Genomic DNA, 17,291 nt, shown 5'->3' on the forward strand with positions numbered 1-17,291 from the left:
CCAAATTAAAGTACCCGTAACCGGCGAGTTTGTATGAATAGATTGATGAATGTGAAGGAAGCGAAAGAGCTCTGTTTGAATCGAAGCATTTCATCATATCAGCTCTTAAATGTTCATTGCTGTTATGTTCAGCAATTCAAATAATATTCGCTTGCTACATGGTACAATAAGAAGTTACATATACAGGGGCACATAACATGCAGCACCCCGCAGACGTATGTAAATGTTAAACTGTATTTAGTCCAGTAGTTTAGTCAATTTGATCATTTATATTTGCCGCAAACTAACTCAATGATATACAATAAAAGTAGTTATATGATGGCTATTAAAATATATAATCATTTGCCAAATAACCTAAAAGAAGTGCCTAATACAAAATTCAAATTATTATTAAAAAAATGGCTACTTGCAAATGCTTTCTATAATATGAATGAATTCTTTGCTCTTTGACATTTTTCTTTTTTTTTACATTGACATTATAAATAATTTAATTAATATATAAGATGATAATATGTTCTAATGGTGACCATGAGTTAGTTTGTGACTGCTGATTGACATGTTTTATTTTATTTTCAATTTTATTGACAATTTTAATGTATGACTGTAAAATAATTAATGTTTTGTAATTATTCGTATTGTATGCCCGATGTATGGGTAGGCTGTTTTCCTTTGAGACGTTAATAACATCTTACGAAAAATTGTAACATACAGCTCACAATAAATTTATTCTATTCTATTCTACATTATATTACAATTAAAGTTCAAACATTTTCCAAATTACAATATTCTCTATGTCAAATTATCATATGAAATTATGGTTTATATTTTAAGTAATTTTTAATACATTACATCTTTTATTAAGTTCACAGTATCTTTATGTTCTACTGCATAAGCATCTTGTAATCATGTTAGATAGATAATTTATTTGCATTACTTACAGCACACAAATTATAACATATATAGATATATATAAAAAGCGAGATAACATAAATGATATCTTATTAGCCTTTAATTTACCACTGTTTAACATAAGCCTCCCCAGAAGGGGAGCTTGGTCAGTAGTTGCCATGCTTGGCAGGCGGGTTGGCAACCGCAGTTAGGCAAATAAATGGAAATATGTTATGTATGTATAAATGGTAAAAAAAAATGATTTTGTCTTAACATGATGTCACATGAGGTGCAAAAGTCCACATGTAAGAATATCGTGGTTTCAACATAAACGAGTGCGGCGTGTGCCGGCAGGTGGCGGTACTGCGCTCGCTGCGGCACCCGAACGTGCTGCGGTTCGTGGGCGTGCTGTACAAGGACAAGCGCTTGCACCTCGTCACCGAGTACGTCGCTGGCGGCACGCTGCACCATCTCATACAGGTACACGCGCACACACGCACACACGCGTGAACACACGCACACACGCGCGAACACATGCACACACGCGCGAACACACGCATACACGCGCACACACCCACACGCGCGCTACACGCACACGCGCGCACACACACACACGCGCGAACACACACACGCGCACACACACGCACACGCGCGCACACACACACACACACACACACGCGCGCGAACACACGCACACACGCGCGAACACACGCACACACACACACACACACACACACACACACACACACACACACACGCACACACACACACACACACACACACACACGCGCGCGCACACACACACACACCTGATATCTATAATATTACATGTCCCAACTGGATGTAGGTTGTATGCTAGTGTATGTACGTGCGTACAGGACCCCGGCGTGTCGCTGAGCTGGGCGGCGCGGGCGCGGCTGGCGCGGGACGTGGCGGCCGGCGTGGGCTACCTGCACCGCCGCAACGTCATCCACCGCGACCTCAACTCGCACAACTGCCTCGTGCGCGAGGTAACCACTGCATCAAAACTAACTCCACTCGGTCGCAAATCCCGTAAAAAAGATTTTTTTTTTATTTATACTACTTAGAATGGCAACAAGCGTCGGCCCACCTGATGGAAAGTGGTAACCGTCGCCTATACACATGAGCAGTAGCATGAACATAACAGAGTACACTGTTTCGCCCATGATACCCCCCATGCGTTGCCATTCCTGAGGACTCGGGTGTTATTCCTCTGTACCCAGTAAATTCACGCCATATCCCAAACCTTCAAACCGAAACACAGCCATGCAAACACAACTGCTTCACGGTTGAAACACGAATGGGACAGAGGTACAAGCAATCGACTTTTGTACAAAGTCTCCCTCTGGTATAAATATATGGCGCCACACTTGTTTTATCCTCTAAATCAGGGATTCCCAAACTCATTTTGTCTACTGCCCACTTTGAGAATAAATTATTTTTTACCTACTTTAAAATTGCCCCCCTTTAGGGCTGCAGCGCCTACAAGGGGGCTTCATCGCCCACTTTAGGAAAGGCTGCTCTAAATCATCATGTAAGCTGGTAACTGTCCAGTGTTGAACATAGCCCTCCCCCATGTGGAAGGTTTTGACAGTAGAGTTGTCACGCTTTACAGGCGGATTGGTAACCGCAGTTAGGCCTTGGTGATGTTTTTAAAGAGACTCTGCTGCCCATCCCTGGACAATTAATTTTCCTTAGTCACCTCTTCCGACATCCACGAGCAAGAAAGTGGTAGCCCATTCTATGCTGGGACCACACAGCGAAGAAGTGACCATTCCACAATAATAATAAGAAATTTTTAAGCCAGATATGATGTACAGGATCAGACGGTGATAGTGGCAGACTTCGGCCTCGCCCGCATCGTGCAGCGCACCGCTAGCAGCACGCTGGAGCGACCGCGAGCCGCACGCGTTGCGTCCGCCGGCCCCACCGCACCCTCCGCCGGCACGCTGCGCCGCAAGCGGTACACGGTAAATATTAATCTCTAGAGGTTATTTTAGGAAGAAATTGTAAAAATTGTCCATTTTTATACACACACTTCTCGTGTCGTTTGTTTCATAATTTGTCCCATGAGACAAATGCATGTTTTCATTCAAAATGCGTTTCTATCGTGAAGCAGTTGTGTTTGTATGGCTGTGTTTCGGTTTAAAGATTTTTTTTTAGGGGTGATAATGGATTGGTAATCCCACCCGCGACATTGGTATACGCTGGCGGGTCATCAGTGACGATAAACCAGGTTCGTTAGCCCATCGTGACGAATTGCACTAGAATCAACCACGATGGTTTCCAGGGGGAACCACGTGGAGGTCGATTTGATAGGGTATATTACTGGCAATCGATCAGTTAGACCCCATTACTAACAATCCCTTTCCTCCCTCGGTTTGAAGGATATGGCAGTGAATTTACAGGGTACAGAGGAATAATACCCGAGTACTCAGGAATGGCAACGCATGGGGGGTATCATGGGCGAAACAGTATACTCTGTTATGTCCATGGCACTGCTCATGTCTATAGGCGACGGTTACCACTTTCCATCAGGTGGGCCGTCAGCTTGTTTGCCATTCTAAGTTGCATGAAAAAGAAAATAGATAAAAACGTTTTGTTTATTTTTTTCAGTATCAAATTTCTTTAAAACTTTTAAACTGCTACGTGCTCTTTATATTGGCTCTGTCATTCCATTTCTAGTCTGTACATATTGTTTATAATTATAATGATGGCGTGTTTCCCAGGTGGTTGGCAACCCGTACTGGATGGCGCCGGAGATGATGAACGGCAACTCGTACGACGAGAAGGTGGACGTGTTCTCCTTCGGGATCATACTGTGCGAGGTACTCACACACACATAAATATTTGCTAAGTTTCAAGCAATCTATACTTATAATAAATCTGTAGAGAGGTCAATTCTGTACATGAAATATATTTACAAAATAACTATCAGGCGATGATTAGTGATCGATACTGATGCCAAAAATGCAATCAGTAAAATTTTTGTCTGTCTGTCTGTATGTTCGTTATAGAAACAAAAACTACTCGACGGATTTTAACGAAACTTGGTACAATTATTCTTGATACTCCTGGGCAGGTTATAGTATACTTTTCATAACGCTACGATCAATAGGAGCAGAGCATTGAAGGGAAATGTTAAAAATGGCCACCCGTGCGACGCCGGGACGGGCCGCTAGTTTATAAATAAAAATTTATTTTTTCTCTGTGTCTATGCCAATTTTATTTATTTATTTATTCTTTATTGCACAATAAAACTCTGTACAAATGGCGAGCTTAATGCCACATGGCATTCTCTACCAGCTAACTATTGGGTAAAAACAGAAAGCGTACGAAGGGCAGATGTGGTGGGAAATATGTGGCATGCATATGTAGCAACATGATATTATGATATATTATTTATTTTTCAAACATTATAATAATTTACTCACCGTTTATTTATTTATTTAAACTTTAACGCACAGTAAAATTCTATGTACATATGGTGGACTTAACACCGGACGGTGTTCTCTACCAGTCAACCATTGGGCACACAGAGAATTACGTAGGCGGTGCATTATTGAATAGAGGAGAAATAAAGCAATACTTGATATATTCATATAATACAAACATACACATAATATATTAAATAAATAAATAAATATATACATGCAGTAAATAAATACATAAAATATTACTATATAAAAACAAATGATTAACTGTATTAGAAGAACAAATAGCAATCTATGACTCAAACAGAGTAACCAGCAAGATTAAGTTTAAAGGGAACGTGTGAAAAAAAGTCAAACAAGTTTATAAATAGGCCTTTTTAAAGTTTGCTGTGTAACTTCTAGTACGTGCCAGCGCCAACAGCATCCTGAGTATGATGGCAAGCAGGCTGCACTGTGTGTACGTTAATCACTGCTGCGGAATTTCCAATGGAGTTGTGCAGCGGTGATATATTGTGCTTAATATATTGTATGTGTGTGTGTGTGTGTGTATGTATGTGTATGTATGTGTGTGTAAATTTACTAACATTAGTTTAAAGATTATTGTTACTAATAAATATTTAATGGACCAAAAAAGTCTGAAATAAAAATTATTATTATTATATAGTTTTTTTTTTATGATATCAGTCATTGTTTTTAGAGCAAAATCAATTAATGTGTTTATATTTTTTAATTATTTTAAAAAGCATTAACGCGGATAATGAAATTGTTGGCTTTTTTATTTGTCTAAATAAAAAGAAATGTTACAACATTAGTACATTACTGCAGCGGCCAGCAACTGAGGCATTGATGGACGAACGTGCAAATGTGGGCCGAGGCGTAGCCGAGGCACACATACGTGGTTGATTTTCATACAACTTTTGCCGGCCTCTGCCCGCATGTGTTTGGCCAGTACGGCAATTTTGATTTATCTCTAAGAAGATTGTCAAAATAATGCTCACATTTCCAAGCATGTTTGAGAAAAAGATATAACTAGATATTTCATCGTCTACGGACAAGTCTGTCGTCGAAAATAATTCTGTCGGTGGATGGACAGGTCTGTTTTACTAATACCGTGTCAAAGCACCAAAAATTACCAAAATACTCCCACCGATATTCATTATTATTTGTTAATTATATTATAATGAATATGATACGTAGATAATCGGGCGCGTGTCTGCGGACCCGGACTTCCTGCCGCGGCGCGCGGACTTCGGCCTCAACGAGACGGTGTTCGTGGACAAGTTCTGCCGCAGCCACGCCTGCCCCGAGCCCTTCTACCGCGTCGCCTTCCGCGCCTGCCACCTCGAGCCCGACTGCAGGTACCGCCCCCTCCGCCCCTCCCCCCTGCCATCCGCGGCCGCTACACACCTCCCGCGCCTGCCGCCTCTATTATTTAAAACTACTATTTACTACTAAATATTACTATTTACTACTAATTGTTCATATAAAACTGACTATTTAAAAGTGCTTGTTGATAACAGGCCAACGTTCGAGGTGATAGAGATTTGGCTGGAGACGCTGATCCAGCAGCTGTGTGCAGGCGCGTCCACGGCGGCCCTGCTGGACGACATTTGCCGTTACGGGGCTGCTCCCGCCTGCGGCCTGCAGCGCTCGCCCAGCAAGCTCAGCGGTGGGCAACTAACGCCCGACGGTCTCGTTAAGGTATATTTTTGGTTTTTTTATGGGAAATCTCACCATATATACAATACTTTGATATTACAAAGTCCTCTATTGAGGTTTTAGGACGTTGCTATACTTGAGGAGTTTTTTTTTAATGAATGATAATGCTATGGTAACTCCGCCTGCGCTAACGGTATACGCTGGCGGGGCACCAGTGAGGGATGATAGGTGAGGATGAAAAGGCAGGTCAGTTAGTCCATCGTAATGCTGTCATTAGGCACTGTAGTGCTACTCAGTTAGGAGTGTCTCCATTGCTAGCAGTTGGGGTGTTTACAATAAATCCCCATCCCTCTTCCGCATAAAAAATTAAGGTGAAATTATGGTGTACAGTCAAAGTCGAACGTGACGATCGAAGGCGAGGCGGCGGCGGGCGAGGCCGGCGAGGCGGCGGGCGGCGGCCGCGCGCTCGGCAAGTGCGTGTCGGCCGGCCACATCAGCGCCGCGCGGCCCGTCGTCACCGTCACCACGCTCAGCCGCAGCCACCACTCGCTGCACCCCGCGCCCGCCGGCTACATCCTGCGCGCGCACGGCAACAGCATCAACATCACCAAGGTAGCTTCCACAACCCCCCCCCACCACCACCACCACCACCACCCCCCACTCCCACTACACCCAATCCAAGCACACTCCGCTTCTGTCTCGCCGACCATATTGGTAAAATAATTAAGACTCTTAACTAGTTCATTATGCCTATTTTTTGACTTGGTGTTACAATATTAACTTCAGGATTTGCTTTGCCTCAAAACACAATGTAATATTTAAAAAAAATGTGTTTAACTTGAACATGCTCTGTGTTCTCTTTTATTATTTATTATATACATGTTAGGGTACTTGATACGACATGACGAACTCATGAAAATTATAATAGAAGGTAAGATAGAAAGAAGGAGCGAAAAGAGGAGACCAAGGCATAGATACATCGGGCAGATCAAGGAAAAAGTTGGTGTCGTATCAAGAGGTGAAGAGACTCGCTGAAAATCGTAATAAATGGTAACAGCTCCACCGACAAGAAAGCAGCTCTTAAATAGACTTTTTTTTATACAACTTAGAATGTCAAACAAGTTGACGACCCACCTGATGGAAAGTGGTAACCGTCACCTATAGACATAAGCAGTACCATGGACATAACAGAGTATAACAGACTAGATAGTGTACATTGACTGGGCCCAGCGCCATTCATTGCTGAAACATTTAATTTAGCAGAGATTGTGTGAAAGATAAGCTGTAGCATCTGACTTCATCACTAATTTCAAATGAACAAAGTTGCCATAGTATCTGCTTTGATCATTTATAGTTACAATATTTTAATTAACAGGTTGATGACATCAGTAAGTGGTTGGACTCCCCCCCGCCACTGAAGCGGACCAGCCCCGACTCGCAGCTCAACACCCTTACCTTGGAGCACAACAACAAGACCAGGAAAGTGGACGCCGCCCTCGGACAAGGTAACCTACCCTGCTTTCTCCGCAATCAGTCGGTCGAAGGGCTGGAGAGCAAGTCCAAACACGATATGGACCCTCCGCACCCTATATGTAGGCACATCAGCATTCCAGATGATTGTGAAATCACCCGCGATCAGGATACTGATTCGTCCGATGACGATGATGACCTTGACATCGCAGACTGGCACAGGAACGTAAGTACATTCCAGAAGGTAGAGAGAATGGATGTGGACCAATCGAAAAATATCCTTACGGGATTAATGAAGAAAGGTGAAAATTTATTGGCGAAAAAGTCCAGTTACGACGTTACAGATATATCGCTAAGGAACCCCGAGTGTTTGAAGGGAGAGAGGAGGATTCCAGAGACGGATTGTAGGAGGTACAATATAGACTTTTTAACTAAAAGCCCTATCATGGCAGAAGGTGTGAAAAACATTCCAAAGAGTTTAGAAGTACGTGAGAAACCCACGGAGAAATCTGGGTTCTTTACTAAGAAACTGTTGTCGCCAAAGTTCAGTAGACTGTTTAGCCCCGAAGTATCAAAAAGTAAGCCTGAAAACTGTGAGAACAAGGAGGAGAAGTCAAGAAGTAAGTTTTTCATCCATCGACCAGCGTCGCCCAGTAATATCTGCCGGTCATACAAAGTGAGACCCTCTGAAGATCGTGACAGGAAACCGAACTTGAGGGGGGATAACAGTGATGTCTTGAAAAGTGACTTAAAACTGGCCAGTTTAGGGAAACCGATGACGCCCATATTCAGGCGTCACCTGCCCACAGAAAAGCCGGAGTTCGCCGACGGTCGGTTTAGCTACCGAGACCGGCGTTCCAAGTATGACGGTAAAAGTCAGGAGCCCAAATTTGTAGAAATCGGCCGCAACAGGATCAAAGCACCGATCAATGCGATGGAGAAGAATAAATTAACTCCTTTAATACGTAGTTCCCAGATCAATACCATGCCCGCTCTGACTCCCGTATTGGAGAAGAATAAAGGGGAAGTTAAGGAAAAGAAAGAGGACGTACCGAAGCGACGGGAGGTGACCATATCGAGAAGTAACTACGTGAGCCTCGCCAACCTGAAGATCAACAGTAAAGCGAGGAATTTGGAGAAAACGGTACAGGACAAGTCCAGGAGCACTGTAGATGAGGGTTCGCCGGTCGAACGGGTTATTTAAGTACTGAGGATATTGAAACTATTAACAACGAGTAAAATACAACGAATTTTTTTTTTTTTATAAGAACCAATCAGGTTGTGTTCGTTCAAAAAAACAATATTTAACTTTTTTTTTTATTTATTTATTTAACTCTTTATTGCACCATAAATAAAAATATACAATGACAAGTGAATAATTCAAGTGAAATACAGTAATATAAATACAGATTGAAATATACACATAAAAGTACAAAAGGCGGTCTTATCGCTAGGGCAATCTCTCACAGACAACCTTTGGTTAAAGGAGAACAGATAGAAATGGCCATTGTATGGGATTTGTACCATGAGGTTTGGAACTAAATGTCATTTTGAAGCCAAAATCGACAAATTTACCCTTGTCGTTTTACTTTGCCGTTGTCACAGATAAAAAAAGATTTAAAACAATAGTGAGTTGTCTCTATCTTACGTACATTTAATAAAAAATAGGGTCTTTTAAGGTTAAAGAAAATATTTGTTTGTACGCTTGTACAGTACATTGTCTTTCCAATACATTTACAGTACAATTATAGTAAAGTATCTGAAAAAATATATAAATATATTTTCCGAGAAGTGTCGACTATTTGTTTTCAAAATTAATTTACAAAATAGTTGGAATAAAAATTGGCATTAATATTTCTTTTAACATTTGCGTGTATATATTTATATTTTCGATTCTATTTTAAGTATTTATTAATAAAAAAGTGTAATATTTTCGTAAATATGTCTGTTGTTGATAGTTTCATAATCTATTAAATATTTACAAACAATACTCTTGCCATGTTGAAATATTCAGGGCGCTTGAAGTATGTAACTTGATAGCTGCATTAATAAAATGTATTAAACAATTACATACATTTATCGATGGTTGAATGGTCACCAAACAAACGTGTAAACATTCCCGCCAATTTTTTATAGAGTAATTAATACCAGAGACTATATTATTTAGTTTTTTTTTTCAATAACGTTTGTTTCATAAAGAACAGGCTAAGGTCAATGATCATACTGCCTAGTCTTCAGTTTTAGTTTAAATATTGCTGTTAATTACACGAAATTAATATCTTCGATTGACAATTATTTATATTTCACATTTCATTGTCTGAATCATAATTCTTTAGTGACTATATTATTTAATCTTCAATCTGGAATGCCAAAAATCTTTCACTACCATAGACTACATTGTTAACTTTTTTTCTCGTGAATGTCAGCGACTCATCAAATATTGATAAAAAAATAATCACTGCTTCCAGCGCCCTGAGCCTAGTTGATATACAATTGTTGTGTTTGTACATGTATACATTAGTAACTGCGTTGTTATAGCATAGATAGTGCACGATAAGAGATCTAAGCTTCGATTGACTTTACGCGAGGGTTGACATATTTAATTTTAATTTCACACGAGTTAAATCTGCATCGTTAAATAATTTGATTCAACGAATTTATATATCCATAATATCGCTCCATAACCCACTGTATATTATTGTTTAAAATGAGTTTAAACCTTTTTATAAGATTGAGAACAGATCGGCTCTCTACTTTGGTGTTTCTAATGACTATTAGTTACTTCTAGCCAAAGTCTAAAAAAAAATTGTCTATGGATTGCAATAATCATTTACAATGGTAAGTAATATGATAAGGTCGCTTGTTCTTTTGTTAAAAAAAAAAACTGTACTACATAAAAAAATTTAAAAAACTACAGAAAGACAAGAAAATGGTATTAAAAATATACAATCATATTTTATCCTATCTAAGGAATGAATTTCTTGAGATTGTAAAAAAATTTGAAATGTTAATTAAAAAAAAATCAAAATGTATCTCATTAAAACTTTTTCAACTTATTCTATCCATTCGTTATTCGCTTACAAGTTTTGCTTAACGTTGAAAGGTAACCTAAAATTGGGAAAATATTGGCAATAAATAAAATAAAAAAAAAAAAAACAAAAAACATTTCCAATAAATTATATATAAAATTCTAAATTATTACTAGAACCTATGAAAATTGATATTTCAATAATATTATTACATATTTGAATTAAAATATGTGTAAAACATAAGCGCTTTCAGTTGAAAGAGAAAATAATGATCAATTTACTTTATTAATATTCAGCAAAAACTTATGGCGGATAATCTTGAAAATAAATTAAAAATAAAAAAAAAATCTTGTCTGAAAAGTTCGAGCACATAACGTCATCTATCGACGACTATTAAAACTATTGAAATAGGCTTGTTTGCAAATACTTATATAAAAGGTCGGCAGCGCACCTGCAATGCCGTTAGTGTTGCGGGTGACCATGGGCGGCGGTAGTCACTTACCATCAGGTGAGCCGCATGCTGATGTCCCGTGTTGTAAAAAAAATATATATATTACACAATTTTACTGTAATTTGGAAAGAGAAAATTTAAAAGAGTTTATTTGAAACTCACCAATTACTCTTTTGTAAATCAATCTACATACCGTTCAAATAAAAAAAATGGGCGTGCATCTATTCGAAATACACTTAGTAAGGACTGCATACACTTAAACCATCTTATTCATAAAAATATGAAGCGACTAGTAAACCTATTTTATATGTTGAAGTGTTCTGCCTTTTTCTTTCGCGCCAATTTCTCAATTTGGTAGAAAGTGACAATAGTATAATTTCTAAAATAGGTTTGTACGTGGTATTAATTTTTATGAGAGGGTCAGTGTTTTCAGATATATCGTCACCTCTACGGCAAATTTACGATCTGCAGTTTTGTCAAATTTGACATTTCTTTAGAAATCTACATTTTGCGCCATACTACTTATTGTGGCTTATTTTCAAATTTCTATCTCTAACGGTTGAAGAAATCGAGTAGCTCGAATCTCCATATTTTTGTGATATACCCAAAGTAAACTTACTTAGCATATTTTTATAGTATTTTCAATAAACACTTTAATTTGAAAATTTTAATAATTATTTTAACAATTTTTCAATCCTAATTTAGTTATTTTACATGAATGATTGCTTTAACGTTGTTATTTAAACTGAAGTTTTCTCCAAAACACGTGATTTATACCTTGGTATATTTACGAAAGTGGCACTTTCGTTAGTTTGCCAGATATTAAAATAAATTATTTTCTTTGGCAACTTACGAAACTGCCACTTTCGTAGATTTGCTGTTGTATAACTCAATACCTAGGAACTCTCATGTATGAAGGTGCAAAGTAACGAATATGCATTTATTTCTGATACTTGTAATATAATAATAATTAATTAAGTGCATTCAATAAAAAACAGGATTTTAAAACTAAAATGCTAGCATGATCGTTTACAGTAGTCTTCTGTCAAAAGTTATTTGCATTCTAATGTTTCAAAAGGTTCCCCTGTAAAATGTATCTTTTTCAATTTCGTAAGTTTACCGTAGAGGTGACGATATTATGTGTGTGCGATTATTTGTGTGAAATCAGACTGTAGTTATTAAACGCCTGCAGCGGTGCCTTCGTCACAAGACTGCCTAGAGGTCCGCATCGTCAATTGTTTATATACACTCCATGTGGACGGTACCCCGACGATTAGAGTGGTATAACACTGGTACAAGTCTGAAGATTAAATAGTCGCTTACAGTGCTGTTTCAGACGTGTTACCTCCCGCGTTCTAGCTGTGGAATAAGCTCCCTGCCGAGGGTTTCCCTAGAGACTACAGTATGGGGTTGTATTTAGGTTTCTTCAAGGTCGACAACACGCACGTGACGCCTCCAACCCTTAAAAGCCTGATTTTTTTAAATAAAAAATATATAAGTGTACCCTTTTACTGTGTTTACTAATGGGGAAAAATAGTAAAAAAATCAAAACGATACATTTTTAATTATTTATTTTAAAAAAAAAAAAAAACGTTTGGTATCATTTTTGATACTCCAGGCATTACGGTAATCAAAATATTTAAATTTATTTATCAATGAAACAATGCAAACGTCGGTATCAAATTTGAAACTTCACGTATTTAAGGGCTAATGTTGCAGGTGACCATAGACTACATTGACTGACTGTAAATGCTTGTTTGCCATTTTTGTGGTATAAAAAAATAACGCCACGTTTACTATAAAACAATACATGTTTATGGTATTGAAGACTGTTTTCCACATGATACTTAGGATGTCAAATAAGTTGACGACCCACCTGATGAAAAGAGTAATAGTTGATGGTGAGATCTCTTTTAAAATGTTTTCAAATAAAAATATAATTTATCTCCGTCCTACTTGTGTTTTTTACATGTAGAAACTTAGTATGAATAAAAAGTATGCAAATTTAGTAATAATCAATACGGTAAACGATTTATTTACAATTCTCATATACGTGTAGTTCGAAACGAGGGTTTTTTTATTAATGGGCGAAAATGGTATGGTAACCCCGCCTGCGCTAACGGGATACGCTGGCGGCGCACCAGTGAAGGGTGATAGATGAGAATGAAAACAGGCCAGTTAGCCCATCATGATGAACTCATCAGGAATTAACCATGATAGTTTCCAGGGGGAACCACGAGGAGGTCAACCTGGTTGGGTATATTGCTAGCAATGGAATTCACAGTCTACAATACTAACAATCCGTTTCCCCCCCGAAACGAGGGTTAAAATTATTCTCAATGGTACTGTCCAAATGGAACGTATCAAAACTGTTTGGTATACAATTATACACAAGTTATGTTCACTGTTTGTAGTTTTATACAATGTAGCTAATAAGTATTGTGACGTATCAGTAAAGATCGATTTAATAGTAGTAATAATTTATACACAATGGGAAAGGCAAAGTAACTAAGCCATACATCCTGGTCTCTAGTAAAATCAGTAACAATTGTTTGTTTACAACGAAAGAGGTAAAGGCACAAAGATATACAACCTTATTCTCAGTAAATAATAGATTAAAAATATAAATAAAAGTGCCAAGGTACTATAAAATTCTACAACATAATTAAATATTGTTTTTGTAAAGTCATTTGTGTAAGTATTCGTTTTTTTTTTTTAATAAGTATGTACTTTTAAATAATATATCAAAATATTTTATATTTTGTTATATTATGCAATAACGATTGTATTTTTTTACATTTTGTTCTCTGTAGACTCGTAATAAAAATATAATATGCTTTAGTGATACGTCACAGTTATGGTAACGCGCAATAATTATAGACAATTTTTACGAAATCCAAAGTATTTAATCTCTTTGTCTATTAATTAGTAGGTCACATTTTTTACATGTGTGTGTATTAAATTTACTCCTGCGAGTGTAACGAATCTCTGTAGTGCCATTGTATAGGCTTGTTTATAGTTCACTACAGCATCGCATGATTTGACTTTTACGATTATAAAATAGAAGCGACATGTACGCGATTGTATAGAGACTATTTAAATTCTCCAATTATGAGAACGTATACGACATGAAATTAGGTTTTTAACATAATATAACGAAAGCCTATTGTCAATTTATCTCGATTATGCTGTTGTGTACACATAACTAAACTTCAGCTTTAGTCTGTAATTATTGGCGGGAAAATATTAAAAAAAAGTTCCCGCCAAATGGACTTTTTTTAATGCACATGACAGTACACTTTTAAGTGACGCTATTTGCGCATAGCTTTACGTTCCTTGTTGCGTACATTTTTATTTTTCGGTTACATATATACTGTCTATAGAATCATGACGTGTGAAGGTAAATAATAAATAGCCTATAGTAATGATGTTGGACACTTGGCTCGAAGTGGTGTATACGTACTTATAAGATAAACTGAATGTTTTCAGTGTTTTTTTTTTCTTACTAAATGTAATTGTTAAGTATATAACTTAGTATTATGATAAAGTGCCCCTTGAGCCGAGTGTATCATCACATCCCATAAATAATTTGACGTTAATTTTAACTATGAAACATAAAAATACATTGCGTAATGTTGTTTCGCATAGTGTGTTTGCTGCGACCATATTTTTATAAGACATTAACATTTTTTTCTAACAAAATAGGTGCGAGGACTAACCGTTTCGGTTGCAATATTAGCTGAACATGTTTTTTTAATTATTTTGTTAAATTCTATCACAGCGAACACGCTGTAGAGTTGCGTTTCCTAAACATTTATGGCCGCAGAATATTCCTTTTTTTTATTAATCCTTATTCCTAATTTCTTTTGATCTAATAAAAAAATAATACATTTTTTGATAACTCGTGCGTGATTATACATGGAAATAAAATTCAACATGGGAGACACGATTTTTAATGTTTGATTAATAAACTTCGTATTCCTTAATTAATTTCTGACATTATTATAATTAATTTTAGTTTTTAAAAAACTAATTTATTAACAGCAATATAGATTAGATTTAAGTTATAGACAATATAGAAGTCTGACTTTTTAATGTTTATTACACAGGGTGCCATTATGTACTTTATTTCAAATATATTAACTAGGAGAGCAATGTTCGATTATAATTAAAAAAAAAAAGAAATTTATTTACCTATTATAAAAGTAAGTACTTGATGAAATCAAAGTTTATTTATAATCGCACATTGCATTTATTTTAAGGATCTGTTTGAAAAATCTCATTTTTATATTTCGTTTACCGATAGCTTGTGCTCATTTTTTATATCTTATCTGTGATACATTTTGTTTGTAAAACGTTCTCTGTATTGAATATTTTGTCTCATAATTTTAATACTTTTAAAATTATGGACTGGTTTCTGTACCTTTAAAAAAAATAAAGATTTTTGTATTGTAGAGAGACCGCTTAATTTATAAGTTAACATTAAAGTTTAGTTTTAGTAATAACAACTGAAGCTCTTTGCGGTCGAATAATATAGTACATACCTATCCATGTACAGATTAGGCTAACAAACTATCGTAACGATTGTTTTTTTTTCTATATCGTATTAATCTATGTATAATTTTTTTTTTTTGCAACTTTCCCGCCTTTTGTAATTTATCTATGATTCAGGTTAATCTATATTTGAAGGCTTTGATTTTAATACCTACTATGTATACTTTATGATTTTATAAGATTACTTATATATTTATATTTTTATGAACCGCATAAGGGCTAAAAAAACGTTAACACATTAATTGCAATAACAACGACTCTCTCCGTCTCCTAGCATTCCACGTGTCTTTTGTAATTGTTTATAAGTACAAATAAATAAAGGATTATATTGATATTTTAAATGTTGTTTATTTTTTTAGTATTCCCTATAATGTTTCTTCATATAAAACTGCATGAATATTTCTGCCCTATTTGCATGGCTATGTTTTCTTATGGATATGTCAATAAAATTATTGGGCGATGGCAGTGCCCCAGCGGGCATAGAGGACAATGGGGCGCATAGGGGAGAAAGGGATTGTTAGTAATAGAGACTCAGAATCCCATTGCTGACAATAGGATTCTGAGGTTGCAACCAGGTCGACCTCCTCGCGGTTCTCCCTGGAAACTATCATGGTTAATTCCTGATGAATTCATCATGATGGGCTAACTGGCCTGTTTTCATTCTCATCTATCACAATTCACTGGTGCCCCGCCAGCGTATACCGTTAGCGCAGGCGGGGTTACCATACCATTTTCAACCATAAAAAAAATGGGGCGCATACACCAGGAAAAAGTTTCATGAAATTTAATTCTTTAATCAAGAGGGTTTTTTTATGGATGACAATGGAATAGCAACTTTGCCCGCGCTATTGGTAGGCGCTGCTGGGAAATGATAGGACGAGGATGAAAGCAGATTTATTGGCTCATCGTGATGACCTCAAAAAGAACTAATCACAATGGTTTCTAGGGGAAACCGTGTAGAGGTCGACTTGACGCTATAATATATATTGCTAGCAATAAGACTTTTAGACCTCCATTATTAACAGTCCCTTATCCCTCTATTAATCTGGGATTTAGTGTACTAATAACCCTGTCGAATCTTTCCGTATCTCCTGTAATTTATTCAAATTCAAATTCAAATTCAAAAATCATTTATTCATGTAGGACATTTTAGCCGCTTATGAACGTCAAATTTTTACATTATAATTTTATTTTTTTCCCTACCGTCCAGTTCGGTATATAGATCCAATTGAGAAGAACTGGCAAGAAACTCAATTGAATTACTTTTTTTTTTTTTTTTTAAAGCCAGTTTATTTACAATGTATATTTATATAGGTGTCTATGTCTAACATTAAATGAAAATTCAGTGCATGAACAACATTTATTGCTTTTAAAAGCGTCATCAGCAGCTTTACCTAGGGGCGCTAACTATGGCCGACTTGCTATTGAAATATATTCTTGTTCAAAATTTGTAACGTAAAGCTATGAACACCAGTGCACTATCTAATGTCAATGGTGACAGCGAGATTTAAACCCTCGGTAGGAAAAACCTATAAATTTTGACCTATTTATTGATTGATATTTCCTAAGTGTCACAAAACCCAAAATGTAGCAATCACATTATTTAATACTAAAATATATTTCTAAAATATCTAACTTTTTTAAACTACTTCCATTGCAGGCCAATCACACCCTTATTTTGTTAGAAAAACTTGCCAGAGGTAATGCAGTCGATCTGGGTTACCATTTCTCTAAACTACTTTATACCTAATATTTTAATTTAACAATTTCGAATTTATTATTTTA

The 17,291-nt window shown here is 36.8% G+C and overlaps 1 protein-coding gene across 2 annotated transcripts in view; it reads left to right on the forward strand.

Annotated features, from left to right (window-relative positions):
* LOC113515154 (LIM domain kinase 1) overlaps positions 1-15,847 on the forward strand; it is a 31,715-nt gene extending 15,868 nt beyond the window's left edge. For both annotated transcript variants that reach the window (XM_052901730.1, XM_052901731.1), the window contains 8 exons: positions 1,243-1,368; positions 1,767-1,898; positions 2,730-2,879; positions 3,639-3,737; positions 5,541-5,701; positions 5,864-6,044; positions 6,393-6,614; positions 7,378-15,847. In XM_052901730.1, the coding sequence (XP_052757690.1) occupies positions 1,243-1,368; positions 1,767-1,898; positions 2,730-2,879; positions 3,639-3,737; positions 5,541-5,701; positions 5,864-6,044; positions 6,393-6,614; positions 7,378-8,676 (2,370 nt within the window). In that variant the 3' untranslated portion in view covers positions 8,677-15,847. The remainder of the gene's footprint in view (positions 1-1,242; positions 1,369-1,766; positions 1,899-2,729; positions 2,880-3,638; positions 3,738-5,540; positions 5,702-5,863; positions 6,045-6,392; positions 6,615-7,377) is intronic.
* The last annotated feature ends 1,444 nt before the right edge of the window (positions 15,848-17,291 follow it).

The sequence above is a fragment of the Galleria mellonella genome, unplaced genomic scaffold (assembly GCF_026898425.1).
Source record: "Galleria mellonella isolate WM207_F2 unplaced genomic scaffold, CSIRO_AGI_GalMel_v1 utg789, whole genome shotgun sequence".
In the NCBI taxonomy this organism is placed as follows: Eukaryota; Metazoa; Arthropoda; class Insecta; order Lepidoptera; family Pyralidae; genus Galleria; species Galleria mellonella.